At 45.0% G+C, this 19314-nt stretch overlaps 1 protein-coding gene across 1 annotated transcript; it reads right to left on the minus strand.

Moving 5' to 3' along the window:
* Nucleotides 1-45: 45 nt before the first annotated feature.
* On the minus strand, nucleotides 46-5932 carry LOC129832547 (dipeptidyl peptidase 1-like). Its single transcript, XM_055896692.1, has 8 exons — nucleotides 5565-5932; nucleotides 5139-5284; nucleotides 3900-4060; nucleotides 3212-3367; nucleotides 2257-2375; nucleotides 1345-1476; nucleotides 1022-1254; nucleotides 46-910 (listed from the first exon to the last, which is right to left on the minus strand). Exons 1-8 carry the CDS (start codon nucleotides 5722-5724, stop codon nucleotides 644-646), a joined length of 1374 nt encoding a protein of 457 aa, XP_055752667.1. The 5' UTR covers nucleotides 5725-5932; the 3' UTR covers nucleotides 46-643.
* Between the last annotated feature and the right edge of the window lie 13382 nt (nucleotides 5933-19314).

Consider the following 19314-nt stretch of genomic DNA (forward strand, 5'->3'; position numbering starts at 1 on the left):
TTGAAGTTACACACATGGATAAATCTTAAGCTATGTGTCAATATATAAAATAATTATAAAACTTTATTTATCAAATTGTAATAAAGCAGACAAAAGCTGTGCATGATGTGATCTTATTGGAAAACTGACATCTAAAAGGCAACCACTTCTGAAGAAAAAAAAAAAAGACACCAACATTGAATATACTGTTTCCCTTCAAACATCATGAGTCCCTTTGAACATTCCCTGGAGACTCCAATTTATAGCATCACAGAGATAGTACAGTATAGAGATGACTAGCAACAGAGTATATATTTCAGATCACAGGACAGTCTCCCCTGAGATTACAGAGAGCAGAGGTCCTCTGCCCTCCTATTAATCACCAGACTAACTACAAAATACTAATAAAACTACAAATCCCAGTTATAGGGAATTAAAGCAGGTTCCCTTTTGGCATCATTCCCAAATATGCATCTGACTGGCATAGCAATAATCAGACAGTCTAGCGAGCGTGGTGAACACTTTTACAGTTACCGATTATATCTGACAACAACGTCCCAGCCATTTAAAACTTTACATTTATAAGCCTTTGTAGACTTCAGGCTCGGTTCCAATTGGGAAAAGGCCTAAAGATTAACCCTTTCCCTCCTACCCCCGTAGACCCTCACAGTTTAGGGATGGGCTTGGCTGCCACAGCGATGCTCTCGATGGAACACTCGTCAGACCCCCGTCTGATCCTGAAGAAGCCCCCCTCGCCCCACGCCGTCCCCCAGCTGTTCTTCACCACCCAGAACTTCTGACCCGTGACGTGACATTTGCCGTAGCCCACCAGCAGCACCGCGTGGTTGGTCAGCTCAAACGGGTTGTTGGTGTCATGGAGGCCCGTGTGGTGGTAGATACCCTCCTTGTAGTGCATGAAGTCAGGATACACCTGGACGAGAACAGTGTGAGGAATACAGCTGGCCATTTTGACTTAGCAAACTAATACTGGCCATCACTCATAGAGCTAGCCAATGCACAAACCAACGTGTGTGTGTCCCACCTCAAAGGCCACCCCCATGGGGCCGTTCTTGACCAGTTCCAGCATCATGGCAGACTCGCTGCAGCCTCCGTAGAACCCTCCCACGTAGCTGTAGTCCGAAGTGTAGTGGCGGAGACAGCCATCGGGAACGTCACACGGGGAATCTGTCCCAGCGTACGGATAACACGACTCTTCCACGATCCCAAAGTCCTGGACGTACTTGCCAATGAGGTAGGGGAAACCACCGTCACAACCTGAGGGGGAGGAAGTAAGAGGGCTTAGATATGGGAGAAATACACAGACACCGTCGAGGTACAATTATGCAGTGTGTGCTCGCTCATTACCTTGGGAGTACTGGGAGCAGGACACGACCTGCTGTGGGCTGAAGATGGGAGTCTCGGTGTTGTTGGTTTGGAGCCGGACACGAGCCTCCAACATTCCCATTAAGGCAAAGGAATAGCAGCTACCACACGAAGCTGGAACCCACAGAGTAGCAATCAAACCCTGCACTGTCACAACCAATCAAAAACCTCACTGCAATATCAGTCACCACTAAGAACCAGACACCTGGTCAAGCAGTCCGTGGATCATCTTTAACCTGCAACTAGTTCTGTGGGAATGAACCCTAAAAGCCAATTTATGTTTGAGACGAAAATGTGGTCGGCGGCTTCGTATGGAGGGTGTGACGCAGTTGTGGAGCCTCCGGAGGTACGCAGAGGCTAAATGAAGCTCCGTACCACATCTCGCCTCAAATTGTAACAACGCAGAGGGCTCCGTATAGTTCTGCATTGACATGATTGTTTATACAGGATGTACCACCTCCCGTCAACCAAACTCACTTCCTTCACAATAGTTCTGCAGTAAATGCTGTTCGGCCACTGTCGACCACGCAGAGCCTTTCAGGGAGGGCAGAAAGCCCCACATCCTCACACAGCTGGTAAAACCCCTCAGCAGAGCTCCTAAATCCCAGCCCTGCCGTTGCCCTCTCAGACAGCTATGCAACAACTCACTACACACCAGCGCGCTGTGTCTGTGGGGTTGAGACGGGAACATTGGCCACTATAATCCAGGAGGGACCACTGATTTAGCAGTTCTCTAACTAGGAGAGGCAGCGGTACAGCACGACCTGTAGAGGACATTCCTAAGGCCTCAGACACAGCAGACAGGCTGAACATTAAACACCGAGGTTGGGAGAGGAGACATATTGCCAAGAGTCACAATAGACAAGTGTTTGTATTTGACCCGGCGTGCGTTACCCTGGTTGCGGACAGGACTGAGGTAGTTGACTCCGTTGACATCTCTCCAGTCCCAGCGCTCAGGGAGGCCGGCCGCCATCTTGGCTAGCGTTGCTGTCACAGGGGCGGGGCCAACACGTCTGGGGAGGAGCATAGACTCATACAATAAGGGTACACCATGGACGTTTTTTGCAATGACTCCAAAATGAGTGTTCCTATTGAACACCTTTAGGTACTACCTCAGTTTTAGAGTCCTGTTTCATAGCTACTGACCACCACCAATGTGATCTCTTCCCCACTGTCTCCTGAGGTGATCACTAGCTGCCCCCCCCCCCCCCCCCCCCCCCCCACTATTGATTGGTGTCACAGCAATAACTGTACTTAGTTCCCACCATACCATTCCTTTAAAATCCATGAGGGGGGGGAGGGGGTTTGGGGGTGAACAAGTGGAGAGAAAAATACAACTCAGCTGGGGGTTGAGAGAAACTTCAGGCATTTGTAAGCCCTTGTACAGAGTGCCTCTTACCATCCGTCATTCCAGAGCAGTCTGGACGAGTTGGGGCCAGAGACAGTGTTCCATTATCCTAAAACAGAACCCTCTAGTCTTGGCCTCATCTGCCATGACTATTCTCTCCAGGGGCGCAACTGTCACTGGGGACCTGTCCCTCCCACATTATGAAATTGCTTCTGTCACCCCCAGTTTGTACCGTGATACAAAATGAGGCAACGGTGTGCATTAGGACCATGCGGACGCCTCTGAGCGGTCAGGTAGGCTGTGTGGAGTTATTGAATGGATAATAAATTAATAAATGTCCCCCCCACTTACAAATAAAAAAGTCCCTGATTGTCACCCTTTCCTTTCAGAAGTTACACATCTCACGCCGACTCATCCTGCTTCTTGTGTGAAGTTCGCCAAAATGAGTTTTATAATTTAATTCCTGTTTCAATACATATTTTCCCAAGTGAGTGACTGTACCTGGGGATGTGCGAGGCTGGTCCCCCAGCCCTGTGCATTAGCTGCTGCAGAGTATAGGTCTCATGTTCGCTGTAGGCCGTGGCTTTCCAGGAGCTCTGGGCCACATTGATGGAGTCAATGAAGTCCAGGTTGTGTTTGTAGGACCTCTGGAGGAACCTGGGGGAGGGGAGAGAGTAGTAAACAGACCAACACCTACCTGGGGGAGGAGCAAAGACTGATTCTACCTCTGCATTGCTTGCCGTTTGGGGTTTTAGGCTGGGTTTCTGTATAACACTTCATGATATCAGCTGATGTAAAAAGGGCTTTATAAGTACAATTTGACATACACACCACATGAGTAAACAGACCCCACATGAGTAAACAGACCGACACAGCCTGAGGGAAGGAAAACAGAACACAGGAGCACTAGAACAGCCAGAGGGAGAGAGCACTGCTCAGACCAGAACACATGACTCACACTTGACACACGATCAGTGACTGACAGACAATGTAAAAGAGAGTCTAAAAACTAAGCAGACTGCTTGTTTTTCAATATGAGCAATGCTCACACTAAAATGGGACCATGGATGAAAAATAGCCTTCTAGCCAACTATAGGACTTTAATGTGAAAACACATGTGATTATTGGAGAGCATTATTATTGGGCACAGAGTGTGTCAAGCCTGCTATAAAACCCTGAGGCTACTCACAGGTCATTGGGGTGGTAGCGGTGTGTGTGTACGGAGCGAGGGGCTATTGGGACAACCCTCTTGGCAGTGAAGCAGGCCCAGTTGTTCCCCAGAGAATCATGGACCCAGCCTGGCAGAGTCTGGTCACAGTAGCTGGTCACCTCAGAGCCCTGCTCAGAGTACTGGAACAGAGAGGAGAACAATCAGTCTGTGTACAAGGCTTCCCTGTGTGTTGTGTAGAAAGAGGACAATCACATTGAATCTTTATGTCCAAAGTTGGATATTAAAAAGCAGAAGATCAACAAGTCAGTGATGTTTTATGCAAGTGGATGTGGCAGTTACCCTGACAACAGCTTTCAATATGAGAGAGAGAGCAGACAGAGTGGCGTTATGAACAGCAGTGAGTAACTAGCAATGGGCTTTTCCAGTGAAGCATGTGGTGTGTCACTGTGCTGAAACAAGTCCAGACAGTTTCAATAAGGAAGTACAAGTGACTTGCAGACATCAGCTCTACCATGTAGGAGGGACAACACTGAACATTTCCCCTGATCGTCACAAGGAAGTCACGTGAAATAGCAAAACAAAATATAACCCTGAATGAAAAGTAACACAACACTGAAAGTAACGTTGAAACACGAGCCTGAAAGCATCAATGTATCAACTGAGATGTAAGAGCCAGATGAGTGACTGAACCACCAGCCCTGCAATTACAGGAACGGTGACCAGCCATGTCTCTGAAACGTAGTGTGCAAAGCTACAAGGTAGGAGGACTTCCATCGCAGCCGGCCCACTCATTAGGTGGAATATTGATGGCATTGACTGAGCTAAACTGACCAAGATGCACCTATGACACACAAAACCTCACAATTCTACCCAAAAACAATGAAATTCCCCTCAACCAGTGGCCTATGGGCTTTTTAGGTGAGAGCTGGTGCCACCCTTGATAAGCAGTGCCCACTTTGTTAAAGGCAAGGGTGCAAAATATTTAGCTTGTCCATTCCCAGCATGCCTCTCCAGAGACCTGCTATAGAAACATCTGTGCAGCACTTCAACGTCCAATTAAAATCCCTTTTAGCAGATAAAGGACATGGTAGAACAGGTATGTGGCCTTTTCTGTAGCCTACAGGCTGGAGATATAATGACAATGTAATTCCATATCCACCAAAAATGTTCCAGACCTCTTGACAGAGATCGTAGTATGATACTATTATAGACTAAAGTGTAATCCTGAATGAAACACAAGTGAGAGCTTAAACTTGCCTTGAAGAAGCCAAACCACTTGTAGTCATCGAGGACAACCTCAAAGCCCTGATTGTAGATGAGGGTGAAGAATCCCGTGTTCCCCAGGTCGTCCACGGCCACAGACAGCTTCTCCAGGTGCACCGTTATCGACTTATCAATGGTGTCTTTTTTTAACACATACAGAGAGACATTTCGGTAATTAATTCAATTAAACTTTAGGCTTCTTCTGTATTGCAAAGTAAGCCAGGGTAGACATTAACATTGGGCAGTGGTGAAAGTTGTATCAAGCATTGTATCATTGTTACAAAAGCACAAACAATAGCCTACAGACAAAGGCAACAGCAGACTACCGGGTCAAGTTAACACTCGAACCAATTAAAAGTTTGTTACATAGCCAACTTGATTGCTTAAAGCGTGAGATTGTTCCGTATTTCCAGCTCTTACCCATCAGAGAGCAGTTGATACTTTTGTCTTGCCCTCCCTTCGCTACCTGGAACACCCAGGAGCCCAACAGGTCTTCATATGTGCAGTTGGCCGGGGTATCAGCCTGGGAGCCCTCCACCCAGAACAGGAACACACACAACAACACACCGCTCACCTTCATCGCGTCACACCACGCTCCTGTTTACAGAACTACGCAGATATTCTACGAGAATAACTAGCAAGGAACTTGAGTCTACGTATAAGCCCAACTATAAAACGGTAGGCTATATTTCCCCGAACTGCGATGCACACGCGATACGGATTTGTGCTGTGTCCTCTGCGATTTTGTACAATCAGAAGGAACTTTCCCTTCGGTCATATGACCCACTGTAGTTTATCACGTGACTCGCTGGGGCTTTTCGAGAGAAGACAAAGATTATTTATTATATTGGCAAGAAAGCCGAGTGACCCCCTCTAACAACGGAAATACATGTCCTCAATGATTGAAGGCAAATTAGGTCAGGTGGAACCATTGTAGCCAATGATGCACAACTTAGTCATTTTTCTCAAAGTTGCCGGAATGCAACGTGAATCCAATTTTATCAGTACATTTGTAACAGCCTAAACATTACGAAACTTCTATTTGATCAAATTAGCCTCTCGTAACTCGACACTTTCACTGACAGATTTTGGGCGAAGTAAATCCTATCGCTTCACCTGTTCCTCTCTAGAGGAGAGGATCGAATTGGAAAGGGAAACTGAAAATGTCGGTAATGACTTTGGGGTGTTCCTTGTTAAAGGCAAATTACATTCGATTGGTTTTCAGCTGTGAAGACACTTCACTTAAAGCAACTCTGCTGTTGCTGACTTTTAAAATCTGTAAGTCTTTCATCAGTGAAAGAAAGGTGTTTTATTGGATATTGAGAACAGGCAATATACATTTTTAAAGGTGTGTGTACAGGATATAAACTCAGCAACAACAAAAAAAGTCCTCTCACTGTCAACTGCGTTTATTTTCAGCAAACTTAACGTTTGTAAATATTTGTATGAACATAACAAGATTCAACAACTGACACATAAAATTAACATGTGACTAACAGAAATGGAATAATGTGTCCCTGAATAAAGGGGGGGGGGGGGGGGCAGTGTCAGTATCTGTTGTGGCCACCAGCTGCATTAAGTACTGCAGTGCATCTCCTCCTCATGGACTGCACCAGATTGGCCAGTTCTTGCTGTGAGATGTTACCCCACTCTTCCACCAAGGCACCTGCAAGTTCCCGGACATTTCTGGGGGGAATGGCCCTAACCCTCACCCTCCAATCCAACAGGTCCCAGACGTGCTCAATGGGATTGAGATCCGGGCTCTTCGCTGGCCACGGCAGAAAACTGACATTCATGACAATCACGCACAGAACGAGCAGTATGGCTTGTGGCATTGTCATGCTGGAGGGTCATGTCAGGATGAGCCTGCAGGAAGGGTACCACATGAGGGAGGAGGATGTCTTCCCTGTAACACACAGCGTTGAGATTGCCTGCAATGACAACAAGCTCAGTCCGATGATGCTGTGACACACTGCCCCAGACCATAACGGAACCTCTACCTCCAAATCGATCCCGCTCCAGAGTTACAGGCCTCGGTGTAACACTCATTCCTTCGGCAATAAACGCGAATCCGACCATCACCCCTGGTGAGACAAAACCGCAACTCATCAGTGAAGAGCCAGTCCTGTCTGGTCCAGCGACGGTGGGTTTGTGCCCATAGGCGACGTTGTTGCCAGTGATGTCTGGTGAGGACCTGCCTTACAACAGGTCTACAAGCCCTCAGTCCAGCCTCTTTCAGCCTATTGCGGACAGTCTGAGCACGGATGGAGCGATTGTGCATTCCTGGTGTAACTCGGGCAGTTGTTGTTGCCATCCTGTACCTGTCCCACAGATGTGATGTTCGGATGTACCGATCCTTTGCAGGTGTTGTTACACGTGGTCTGCCACTGCGAGGACGATCAGCTGTCCGTCCTGTCTCCCTGTAGCGCTGTCTTAGGCGTCTCACAGTACGGACATTGCAATTTATTGCCCTGGCCACATCTGCAGTCCTCATGCCTCCTTGCAGCATGCCTAAGGCACGTTCACGCAGATGAGCAAGGACCCTGGACATCTTTCTTTTGATGTTTTTCAGAGTCAGTTGAAAGGCCTTTTTAGTGTCCTAAGTTTTCATAACTGTGACCTTAATTGCCTACCGTCTGTAAGCTGTTAGTGTCTTAATGACCGTTCCACAGGTGCATGTTCATGAATTGTTTATGGTTCATTGAGCAAGCATGGGAAACCGTGTTTAAACCCTTTACAATGAAGATCTGTGAAGTTATTTCGATTTTTAAGAATTGTCTTTGAAAGACAGGGTCCTGAAAAAGGGATGTTTATTTTTTTGCTGAAATTTTAAGAGGGGTGAGAGACTGCAGTGCAGTTCCTCCAATGAACATTTAAAATAATGGTGTGGTGTTCATTACTTATGCTTAATTGGCATAATGTGAAATAGATTCTCTTAAATTCAATTTAAGGGCTTTATTGGCATGGGAAACATATGTTAACATTGCCAAAGCAAGTAAAGTAGATAATAAACAAAAGTGAAAGAAACAATACAAATTAACAATTAAATTTACACTCACAGAAGTTCCAAAATAATAATGACATTTCAAATATCATGTTGTGTCTATATACAGTGTTGTAACGATGTGCAAATAGTTAAAGTACAGTGGTCAGGTATTCTGCCGCTGTGTACTCTCTGTTTAGGTTTAAATATCATTCTTGTTTGCCCTGTTTTTTTGTAAATTCTTTCCAATGTGTCAAGTAATAATCTTTTTGTTTCTCATGATTTGGTTGGGTCTAATTCTGTTGCTGTCCTGTGTTTGTGAACAGAGCCCCAGGTTAATTTCTCTGTAGGTGATGATTTTGTTATGGAAGGTTTGGGAATCGCTTCCTTTTAGGTGGTTGTAGAATTAAATGCTATTTTCTGGATTTTGATAATTAGCCGGTATCGGCCTAATTTTGCTCTGCATGCATTATTTGGTGTTTTACGTTGTACACAGAGGATGTTTTTTGCTGAATTCTGCATGCATAGTCTAAATTTGGTGTTTGTCCCATTTTGTGAATTCTTGGTTGTTGAGCGGACCCCAGACCTCACAACCATAAAGGGCAATGGGTTCTATAACGGATTAAAGCATTTATAGCCAGATCCTAATTGGTATGTTGAATTTTCTGTTCCTTTTGATGGCATAGAAGGCCCCTCAGATCGTTCACAGCTTTTTGGAAGGTACATGGCGCTGATGTTTAGGCTGAGGTATGTATATTTTTTGGTGTGCTCTAGGGCAGGTTTTCCCTAACTGGGGCAATGCCGTCGGGGGTAAGCCAAATAAAAATGTGATTCACATTTTTTTATGATTTTTTTATTAAACAGTCCATTTATATTTTCCAACGGGGCTATACATTTGGGTGAGTTTTTTTCTCTCGACTGAATACCAACGTTTCACCGGCAAAATACAATTAAACCATCTAGTGTTCAGCTAAATAACAACACAATGTCAAATACAGGTAGCCTAGTCAAATAATTAACATCCAATCACATTAACCGTTACTCTCTCGCGGGAATTCCACTAACGGTCCGTATGTAGCCAAACGTAGCTGCTGCTCATGTTGGTATCTGTACTGATGGAGCAAAAGCCATGATAGGGAGACATAGTGGAGTGGTAACGTGCGTGCAAGCAGTTTCTCCCGACGCAACTTGGGTACACTGCAGCATCCACCGAGAGGCTCTTGCTGCCAAGGGAATGCCTGACAGCTTGAAAGACATTTTAAACACCACAGTGAAAATGGTTAACTTTGTTAACGTTCATCTGTACAAACAATAGTACGCAAGTATAAACACCATGAAACCACACAGCCGTCATACCGCTCAGGAAGGAGACGCGTTCTGTCTCCTAGAGATGAACGTACATTGGTGCGAAAAGTGCAAATCAATCCCAGAACAACAGCAAAGGACCTTGTGAAGATGCTGGAGGAAACAGGTACAAAAGTATCTATATCCACAGTAAAACAAGTCCTATATCAACATAACCTGAAAGGCCGCTCAGCAAGGAAGAAGCCACTGCTATAAAACCACCATAAAAAAGCCAGACTACGGTTTGCAACGGCACATGGGGACAAAGATCGTACTTTTTGGAGAAATGTCCTCTGGTCTGATGAAACAAAAATAGAACTGTTTGGCCATAATGACCATCGTTATGTTTGGAGGGAAAAGGAGGAGGCTTGCAGGCTGAAGAAAACCATCCCAACCATGAAGCATGGGGGTGGCAGCACCATGTTGTGGGGTTGCTTTGCTGCAGGAGGGACTGGTGCACTTCACAAAATAGATGGCATCATGAGGAGGAAAATTATGTGGATATATTGAAGCAACATCTCAAGACATCAGTCAGGAAGTTAAAGCTTGGTCACAAATGGGTCTTCCAAATGGACAATGACCCCAAGCATACTTCCAAAGTTGTGGCAAAATGGCTTAAGGACAACAAAGTCACGGTATTGGAGTGGCCATCACAAAACCCTGACCTAAATCCTATAGAAAATTTGTGGGGCAGAACTGAAAAAGCATGTGCAAGCAAGGAGGCCTACAAACCTGACTCAGTTACACCAGCTCTGTCAGGAGGAATGGGACAAAATTAACCGAACTTATTGTGGGAAGCTTGTTGAAGGCTACCCAAAATGTTTGACCCAAGTTAAACAATTTAAAGGCAATGCTACCAAATACTAATTGAGTGTATGTAAACTTCTGACCCACTGGGAAAGTGATGACAGAAATAAAAGCTGAAATAAATCGTTCTCTCTACTATTATTCTGAAATGTCACATTCTTAAAATAAAGTGGTGATCCTAACTGACCTAAAACAGGGAATTTTTACTTGGATTAAATGTCAGGAATTGTGAAAAAACTGAGTTTAAATGTATTTGGTTAAGGTGTATGTAAACTTCCGACTTTAACTGTATGTACCTGTATGAGGGTGGTTTCTCGGCCCTCACTAGCATGGAAACTAAATACAGGCCCAGACTGTGTGTGGATAATGATTTAAGACTGAGACTCTCTCCAATCAACCCAACATTGCAGAGTTATGTGCATCCTTTCAAGCACACCCTTCTCATTAACCTGTGGTGAGTTATTCACCATTTTCGATGAACAAGTAAGATTTGATATGCAAGATGGTTAAATAAAGAGCAAAATTATTGATTATTATTATATTATTATTTGTGCCCTGGTCTTATAAGAGGTCTTCGTCACTTCCCACGTGCTAGGTTGTGACAAAAATTCTAACTAATTCTTATGTTTAATAAATGTATCGTATAGTGTGTGTGTGGCAGGCTTACAATGATGGCAATAAACAACATTTGAGAGTTGACCATGGTGCTAGAGGGGGTACCTAGCTGGAGGTTGAATGTTTGAAGGGGTACAGGCCTATAAAACGTTTGGGAAACACTGCTTTAGGGCAATGGTGTCTAGATGGAATTTGTATTCGTAGTCCTGGCAACTGGTTCTTTTTTGGAACACCATTATTTAGTTCTTACTGGGATTTACTGTCAGGGCCCAGGTCTGACAGAATCTGTGCAGAAGATCTAGGTGCTGCCCTAGGCCCTCCTTGGTTGGGGACAGAATCATCAGCAAACAGTAGACATTTGACTTCAGATTCTAGTAGGGTGAGGCCGGGTGCTGCAGACTGTTCTAGTGCCCTCGCCAATTCGTTGATATACAGTGGGGAGAACAAGTATTTGATACACTGCCGATTTTGCAGGTTTTCCTACTTACAAAGCATGTAGAGGTCTGTAATTTTTTATCATAGGTACACTTCAACAGTGAGAGACGGAATCTAAAACAAAAATCCAGAAAATCACATTGTATGATTTTTAAGTAATTAATTAGCATTTTATTGCATGACATAAATATTTGATCACCTACCAACCAGCAAGAATTCCGGCTCTCACAGACCTGTTAGTTTTTCTTTAAGATGCCCACCTGTTCTCCACTCATTACCTGTATTAACTGCACCTGTTTGAACTCGTTACCTGTATAAAAGACACCTGTCCACACACTCAATCAAACAGACTCCAACCTCTCCACAATGGCTAAGACCAGAGAGCTGTGTAAGGACATCAGGGATAACATTGTAGACCTGCACAAGGCTGGGATGGGCTACAGGACAATAGGCAAGCAGCTTGGTGAGAAGGCAACAACTGTTGGCGCAATTATTAGAAAATGGAAGAAGTTGAAGATGACGGTCAATCACCCTCGGTCTGGTGATTGATTTCACACCTCGTGGGAAATCAATGATCATGAGGAAGGTGAGGGATCAGCCCAGAACTACACGGCAGGACCTGGTCAATGACCTGAAGAGAGCTGGGACCATAGTCTCAAAGAAAACCATTAGTAACACACTACGCCATCATGGATTAAAATCCTGCAGCGCAAGCAAGGTCCCCCTGCTCAAGCAAGCGCATGTCCAGGCCTGTCTGAAGTTTGCCAATGACCATCTGGATGGTCCAGAGAAGGAATGGGAGAAGGTCATGTGGTCTGATGAGACAAAAATAGAGCTTTTGGTCTAAACTCCACTCGCCGTGTTTGGAGGAAGAAGAAGGATGAGTACAACCCCAAGAACACCATCCCAACCATAAAGCATGGAGGTGGAAACATCATTTTTTGGGGATTATTTTCTGCAAAGGGGACAGGACGACTGCACCGTATTGAGGGGAGGATGGATGAGGCCATGTATCGTGAGATCTTGGCCAACAATCTCCTTCCCTCAGTAAGAGCATTGAAGATGGGTCGTGGCTGGGTCTTCCAGCATGACAACGACCCGAAATACACAGCCAGGGGAACTAAGGAGTGGCTCCGTAAAAAGCATCTCAAGGTCCTGGAGTGGCCTAGCCAGTCTCCAGACCTGAACCCAATAGAAAATCTTTGGAGGGAGCTGAAAGTCTGTATTGCCCAGCGACAGCCCCGAAACCTGAAGGATGTGGAGAAGGTCTGTATGGAGGAGTGGGCCAAAATCCCTTCTTGCAGTGTGTGCACACCTGATCAAGAACTACAGGAAACGTATAATCTCTGTAATTGCAAACAAAGGTTTCTGTACCAAATATTAAGTTCTGCTTTTCTGATGTATCAAATACTTATGTCATGCAATAAAATGCAAATTAATTACTTAAAAATCATACAATGTGATTTTCTGGATTTTTGTTTTTGTCACGTTCTGACCATAGTTCTTTTGTGTTTTCTTTGTTTTTTATTGTTGGTCAGGACGTGAGCTGAGGGGGCATTCTATGTTGTGTGTCTAGTTTTCCGTTTCTATGTTTGGCCTGATATGGTTCTCAATCAGAGGCAGGTGTTAGTCATTGTCTCTGATTGGGAACCATATTTAGGTAGCCTGTTTTGTGTTGGGTTTTGTGGGTGGTTGTCTTCTTGTCTTCGTGTGTCTGCACCAGACAGAAATGTTTCGGTTTTTCACATTTTGTTGTTTTGTATTTTGTAGTGTTCGCGTTTATTGGCTTTAATTAAAAATGATGAACACTAACCACGCTGCGTTTTGGTCCGATCCTTCGTCCACAGAAGAAAGCCGTTACAGTTTTAGATTCCGTCTCTCACAGTTGAAGTGTACCTATGTGATAAATTACAGACCTCTACATGCTTTGTAAGTAGGAAAACCTGCAAAATCGGCAGTGTATCAAATAGTTGTTCTCCCCACTGTATATGTTGAAGAGTGTGGGCTTAAGAGTGTGGGCTTCACCCCACGGCCCCGTGGAAAGAATGTGTGTGTATTTTGCCAATTTTAACCGCGCACTTGTTGTTTGTGTACATGGATTTTATAATGTCGTTGTTTTTTTGTCTTACGGTAATTTGCTGAAAAGCCAATTTAAGATTTGCTCAGTACATTGTTTTCGCTGAGGTCATATACGAGTCTGCTGTTAATGATGATGCAGAGGATTTTCCCAAAGTTGCTGTTGACGGATATCCCCTGGTAGATATTGGGGTCAAATTTGTCTCCACTTTTGTGGATTTGGGTGATCAGTCCTTGGGTAAGAGTTTAAGGATAGCCAATTGGAATTTGTGGTCTATATACACTGCTCAAAAAAATAAAGGGAACACTTAAACAACACAATGTAACTCCAAGTCAATCACACTTCTGTGAAATCAAACTGTCCACTTAGGAAGCAACACTGATTGACAATACATTTCACATGCTGTTGTGCAAATGGAATAGACAAAAGGTGGAAATTATAGGCAATTAGCAAGACACCCCCAAAAAAGGAGTGATTCTGCAGGTGGTGACCACAGACCACTTCTCAGTTCCTATGCTTCCTGGCTGATGTTTTGGTCACTTTTGAATGCTGGCGGTGCTCTCACTCTAGTGGTAGCATGAGACGGAGTCTACAACCCACACAAGTGGCTCAGGTAGTGCAGTTCATCCAGGATGGCACATCAATGCGAGCTGTGGCAAAAAGGTTTGCTGTGTCTGTCAGCGTAGTGTCCAGAGCATGGAGGCGCTACCAGGAGACAGGCCAGTACATCAGGAGACGTGGAGGAGGCCGTAGGAGGGCAACAACCCAGCAGCAGGACCGCTACCTCCGCCTTTGTGCAAGGAGGTGCACTGCCAGCGCCCTGCAAAATGACCTCCAGCAGGCCACAAACGTGCTGTTCCTTCTTTTTCAGTAGTGTATGTCTGTATTGTTTGGTCAAATATACTGTTTAGGTTTTCTACTGCCAAGTTTACACCTTCACTATTTCAGTGAAACCTTTTTGTCAGGGAAATTGTCTAGAAGGGATTGAATATGTTGTTGCTTAATAGTTTTTTGGTAGATTTCCACACTATTTACCTTCTCTCTCTCTCTTTCTCTCTCCCTCTCGCTCTCTTTCTCTCTCCCTCCCTCCCCCTCTCTCTCTCTCCCTCTCTCTCTCTCTCAGTGTAATTCAAAGGGGCTTTATTGGCATTGGGAAAAAGTGACAAGACGCACCATCAACAAAAAACGATTAGAATCTCTCTCCCCCAGTGGCGGTTCTAGCTGAATATGTCTCTCTGGGGGAACCCCCACTTCAGCACCCCCACCATTCTGCACTAACCGAACCCCCACTTCAGCACCCCCACCATTCTGCACTAACCGAACCCCCACTTCAGCACCCCCACCATTCTGCACTAACCGAACCCCCACTTCAGCACCCCCACCATTCTGCACTAACCAAACCCCCACTTCAGCACCCCCACCATTCTGCACAAACCGAACCCCCACTTCAGCACCCCCACCATTCTGCACTAACCAAACCCCCACCATTCTGCACTAACCAAACCCCCACTTCAGCACCCCCACCATTCTGCACTAACCAAACCCCCACTTCAGCACCCCCACCATTCTGCACTAACTGTAATTCTTATTCAGACATTTGGAACAACACAAATAAAAAATCATAACATATAAAACTATATAAATATAAAAATATATACGCAAATAAGACTCATAAATATCAAAAAGAAGTAACAAAGACACATAGAAACAAATTGTAGTATATAAATAAAAAAGAGAATTGAATTGTTACACTATTACCCTACTGCTAACAAAACACAAATAAAACTAAACGGCACAAATCCTATAATCACACAAATACACAAACAGAATAACACACGTAAACAAGAGAACCTGATTATTACACTATTGCACTTCAAACAGGAAACACACAAACTAAATTGCACAACTAATTGCATTAGTACTGTAGAAAGTTAGAGGTGCGCTATTTGATAGATTCCCCCGCTCCCCCTCCCTCGGGCTTCCAGTGGGGAGACCTGAGGTCAACCTACCCCCGCCCCCCTCCCCACCTCGTACTTCTGAGTGGGAGACTTTCCCAGGCAGTAGCCTGCCTAGCTCACAAACTAGAATCAGGGCGCCCACAAGGTTAATTGACCCAGAGTCCCACACTGTGACATGATATCGTTGACGTGACGTGCAAATAAGCAATAGAAAACCGATTGCGCAAATGTCACCATTCTGAATCATTTGTCATTTTAACTTTTTTAAATGTAACAATTGTGCGGGTGCCCCATGCCACCCCTGGCAAGATGCCGCCCTGGGCGGCGGCCCATGTCGCCTATGCCTAAATCCGCCACTGCTCTCCCCTCTGAGACAGTGAGGAGTCATTGACACATCTCACATCCTAATTGAGTCTGTCTTCTGAGCTGAATCACACAGGAAAGACCAACCCATGGTATGAGACCCCATCCCTCATATTCTCCACTACTTAGTGACAAATGTCTGCACGAGCATTAGGCCTCATCTACACACACGCACGCACGCACGCACACACACACACACCTAGGCCTACACACAGTTATACACACACTAGCCGGTATGTACCAGACTTGAGACAGCATGTCTCAACATCTCAGAGCTCAGTCTGGTCTGACCACCAGTGTTTAATGTTATTAGATGACACCACTGTGACAACACTCTGCTGTGCTCAATAACTAAACACACACACACACTGTCAAATATTAAAACAGAATTATCTGATGCACTTAGCTATCGGCCGATATAATGAAGCCATAAACATAGCCGTCGTTAAACATTCAACAACTTTTACTCTTGCGTTGGAAAGGTTTTGTGTGTGCACCTGGGGAGGTGTGTGGCCTGTGTGTGTGTGCACCTGGGGAGGTGTGTGGCCTGTGTGTGTATGTGTGTGTGCACCTGGGGAGGTGTGTGGCATGTGTGTGTGCACCTGGGGAGGTGTGTGGCCTGTGTGTGTATGTGTGTGTGAGTGTGTGTCTCCAGTTGTTAAAAGGCTTATTTTATCTGATGGACACTGAAAATATGGGGTCTGAGTCTGGGACAGACACATTGATTACCATGGTTGCATGCATGGTAGGAGACTGACTCATCTGCTTAACAGACCATAATAAGCACTGATCGAATGGAGAGGAGAGTAGAGGAATTAGTCATGTGTGTGTGTGGGTGGGGGGACAGAGATAGCGTAAAGGAAAAAGATGGGGAGAGAGAGAGATAGATAGAGAGATAGATAGATAGATAGATAGATAGATAGATAGATAGGAGAGACAGAGCGAAAGAGACAGAGAGACAGAGATAGATAGAGAGAAAGAAAGAAAGAGAGAAAGAGAGAGAGAGACAGAGAGATAGATAAAGAGATAGAGAGAGAGAGACACAGAGAGACAGAGAGATAGAGAGATAGAGAGAGAGAGAGGGAGAGAGAGAGAGGGAGAGAGGAAACAGACAGAGTTGTGTTGTTCTGTATGTTCTCGTTGAGAGACTCATTGAAGCTCTATGTTTCCATCCTGATGCCTCTCTGTCCGGCACAGGGAGGAAATGAACACTACTCACTTACGGTAGTTTCACTCCTGCTTCAATGAAACCCACAGACCTATCACCCTAATACCACACACACACACACACACACACACACACACACACACACACACACACACACACACACACACACACACGTGCATATTGGCTGTTGTGGGGAAAAGTGTATCTCCCAGTGTATGTGAGTGAGAGATATAGAGAGAATGTGTCTATGTTATTGTGATTTTGTGCCCTTCTTGCGATTCACTGCACGGCAACTAGGCTCCTACCTCCATAAATCTGTCTCATTTACGACGTCGTTTGTCCAAATGTGCCAGTCGGTGGCGGTAGCCATGATTTAGTCCAGAAACAGACCATTCTACCTGCTCACAGCTCCACAAAATGTCTGATTGTCTGATTTTGAATAAATGGAAACCAGATAAGATTAAACAGATTGCTACAGCAGACCCAGCCTTATGACGCATGCCCAAAGCAGATATGACACACACAACACATGCATGCACACACACACACATACACACACATGCACACACACACATGCACACACACACACACACACACACACACACACACACACACATGCACACACACACACACACACACACACACACACACACACACATGCACACACACACAAACACATGCACACACACACACAAACATATGCACACACACACAAACACATGCACACACACACACAAACACATGCACACACAAACACATGCACACACAAACACATACACACACACACACACACACAGACCCAACCCCATGCTACTGCACATCTCGCCTACACAACTTACATCCTAAGCCCCATCTCATAATACAAAACCCTCCAAGACATGCTGTTTACATAACAACACTCTAATTGTAGACCTGAAACATGTGATTCATGTGTAGTATGTTCAAGTATGCGACATATGTACAGTATGTTGTAGGTGGTTTTGGACTTGGAATTCGCTATGCCTCTGACTGTACATAGCAACAATATCATTTGGAGACAATCAATAGCTGGAATCAATCAATATAACAGTGAAATGAAGGGTTGTTTATTCTGATTGCCATGTGAGAAATTAAGGCCAGGAATCAGTATGAACACGGATTTGGACAAATAAAGGTCATTTATTTGCAGTGTTTACCATGAATGTGATGAATGCAGGAACATTGCCTTTCAAACATACCTTGAGGACAAAGCGTGATTGGATTGAGTCCCAGCCTAAGTCCCTCCAATAATGCTGTAATGTCCACAAATGAGGAATGGATTTCTCTGTGTGGGGGTATGCATTTCTCTGTGTAGGGGAGGTGTGCGTTTCTCTGTGTGGGGGAGGTATGGATTTCTCTATGTGGGTGAGGTATGCATTTCTCTGTGTGTGGGATGTATGGATTTCTCTGTGTGGGGGAGGTATGCATTTCTCTGTGTAGGGGAGGTATGGATTTCTCTGTGTGGGGGAGGTATGAATTTCTCTGTGTAGGGGAGGTATGCATTTCTCTGTGTGGGGGAGGTATGGGTTTCTCTGTGTGGGGGGGGTATGCATTTCTCTGTGTGGGGGAGGTATGGGTTTCTCTGTGTGGGGGAGGTGTGTATTTCTATGTGTGGGGGAGGTGTGTATTTCTCTGTGTAGGGGAGGTGTGTGTTTCTCTGTGTGGGGGAGGTATGGATTTCTCTATGTGGGTGAGGTATGCATTTCTCTGTGTGTGGGATGTATGGATTTCTCTGTGTGGGGGAGGTATGCATTTCTCTGTGTAGGGGAGGTATGGATTTCTCTGTGTGGGGGAGGTATGAATTTCTCTGTGTAGGGGAGGTATGCATTTCTCTGTGTGGGGGAGGTATGGGTTTCTCTGTGTGGGGGGGGTATGCATTTCTCTGTGTGGGGGAGGTATGGGTTTCTCTGTGTGGGGGAGGTGTGTATTTCTATGTGTGGGGGAGGTGTGTATTTCTCTGTGTAGGGGAGGTGTGTACTTCTCTGTGTGGGGGAGGTGTGTATTTCTCTGTGTGGGGGGAAGTGTGTATTTCTCTGTGTGGGGGAGGTGTGTACTTCTCTCTGTGGGGGAGGTGTGTATTTCTCTGTGTGGGGGATGTGTGTATTTCTCTGTTTAGGGGAGGCGCCTGACATTGAGGGTTTAACTCATTCTGTTTCTCAATGCCATTCTCATTCTTTACTCACTCATTCCTTTTCCCAGTTTAAACTGGCCCCTAAGTTAGACATCTGCTACAATTCCCTCATGCTGAATTAGTGGAGGCTCCTCAGAGGAGGAGGGGGAAGACCATCCTCCTCAGTGAATTTCATAAAAATAAAAATAGTGAAACAAGAAAGTTGTCATTTTTAGATAAAACTATACTAAATATATTCACGTCACCAAATAATTTATTAAAACAATTATTA

Source organism: Salvelinus fontinalis, chromosome 33, assembly GCF_029448725.1.
Source record: "Salvelinus fontinalis isolate EN_2023a chromosome 33, ASM2944872v1, whole genome shotgun sequence".
Lineage (NCBI taxonomy): Eukaryota > Metazoa > Chordata > Actinopteri > Salmoniformes > Salmonidae > Salvelinus > Salvelinus fontinalis.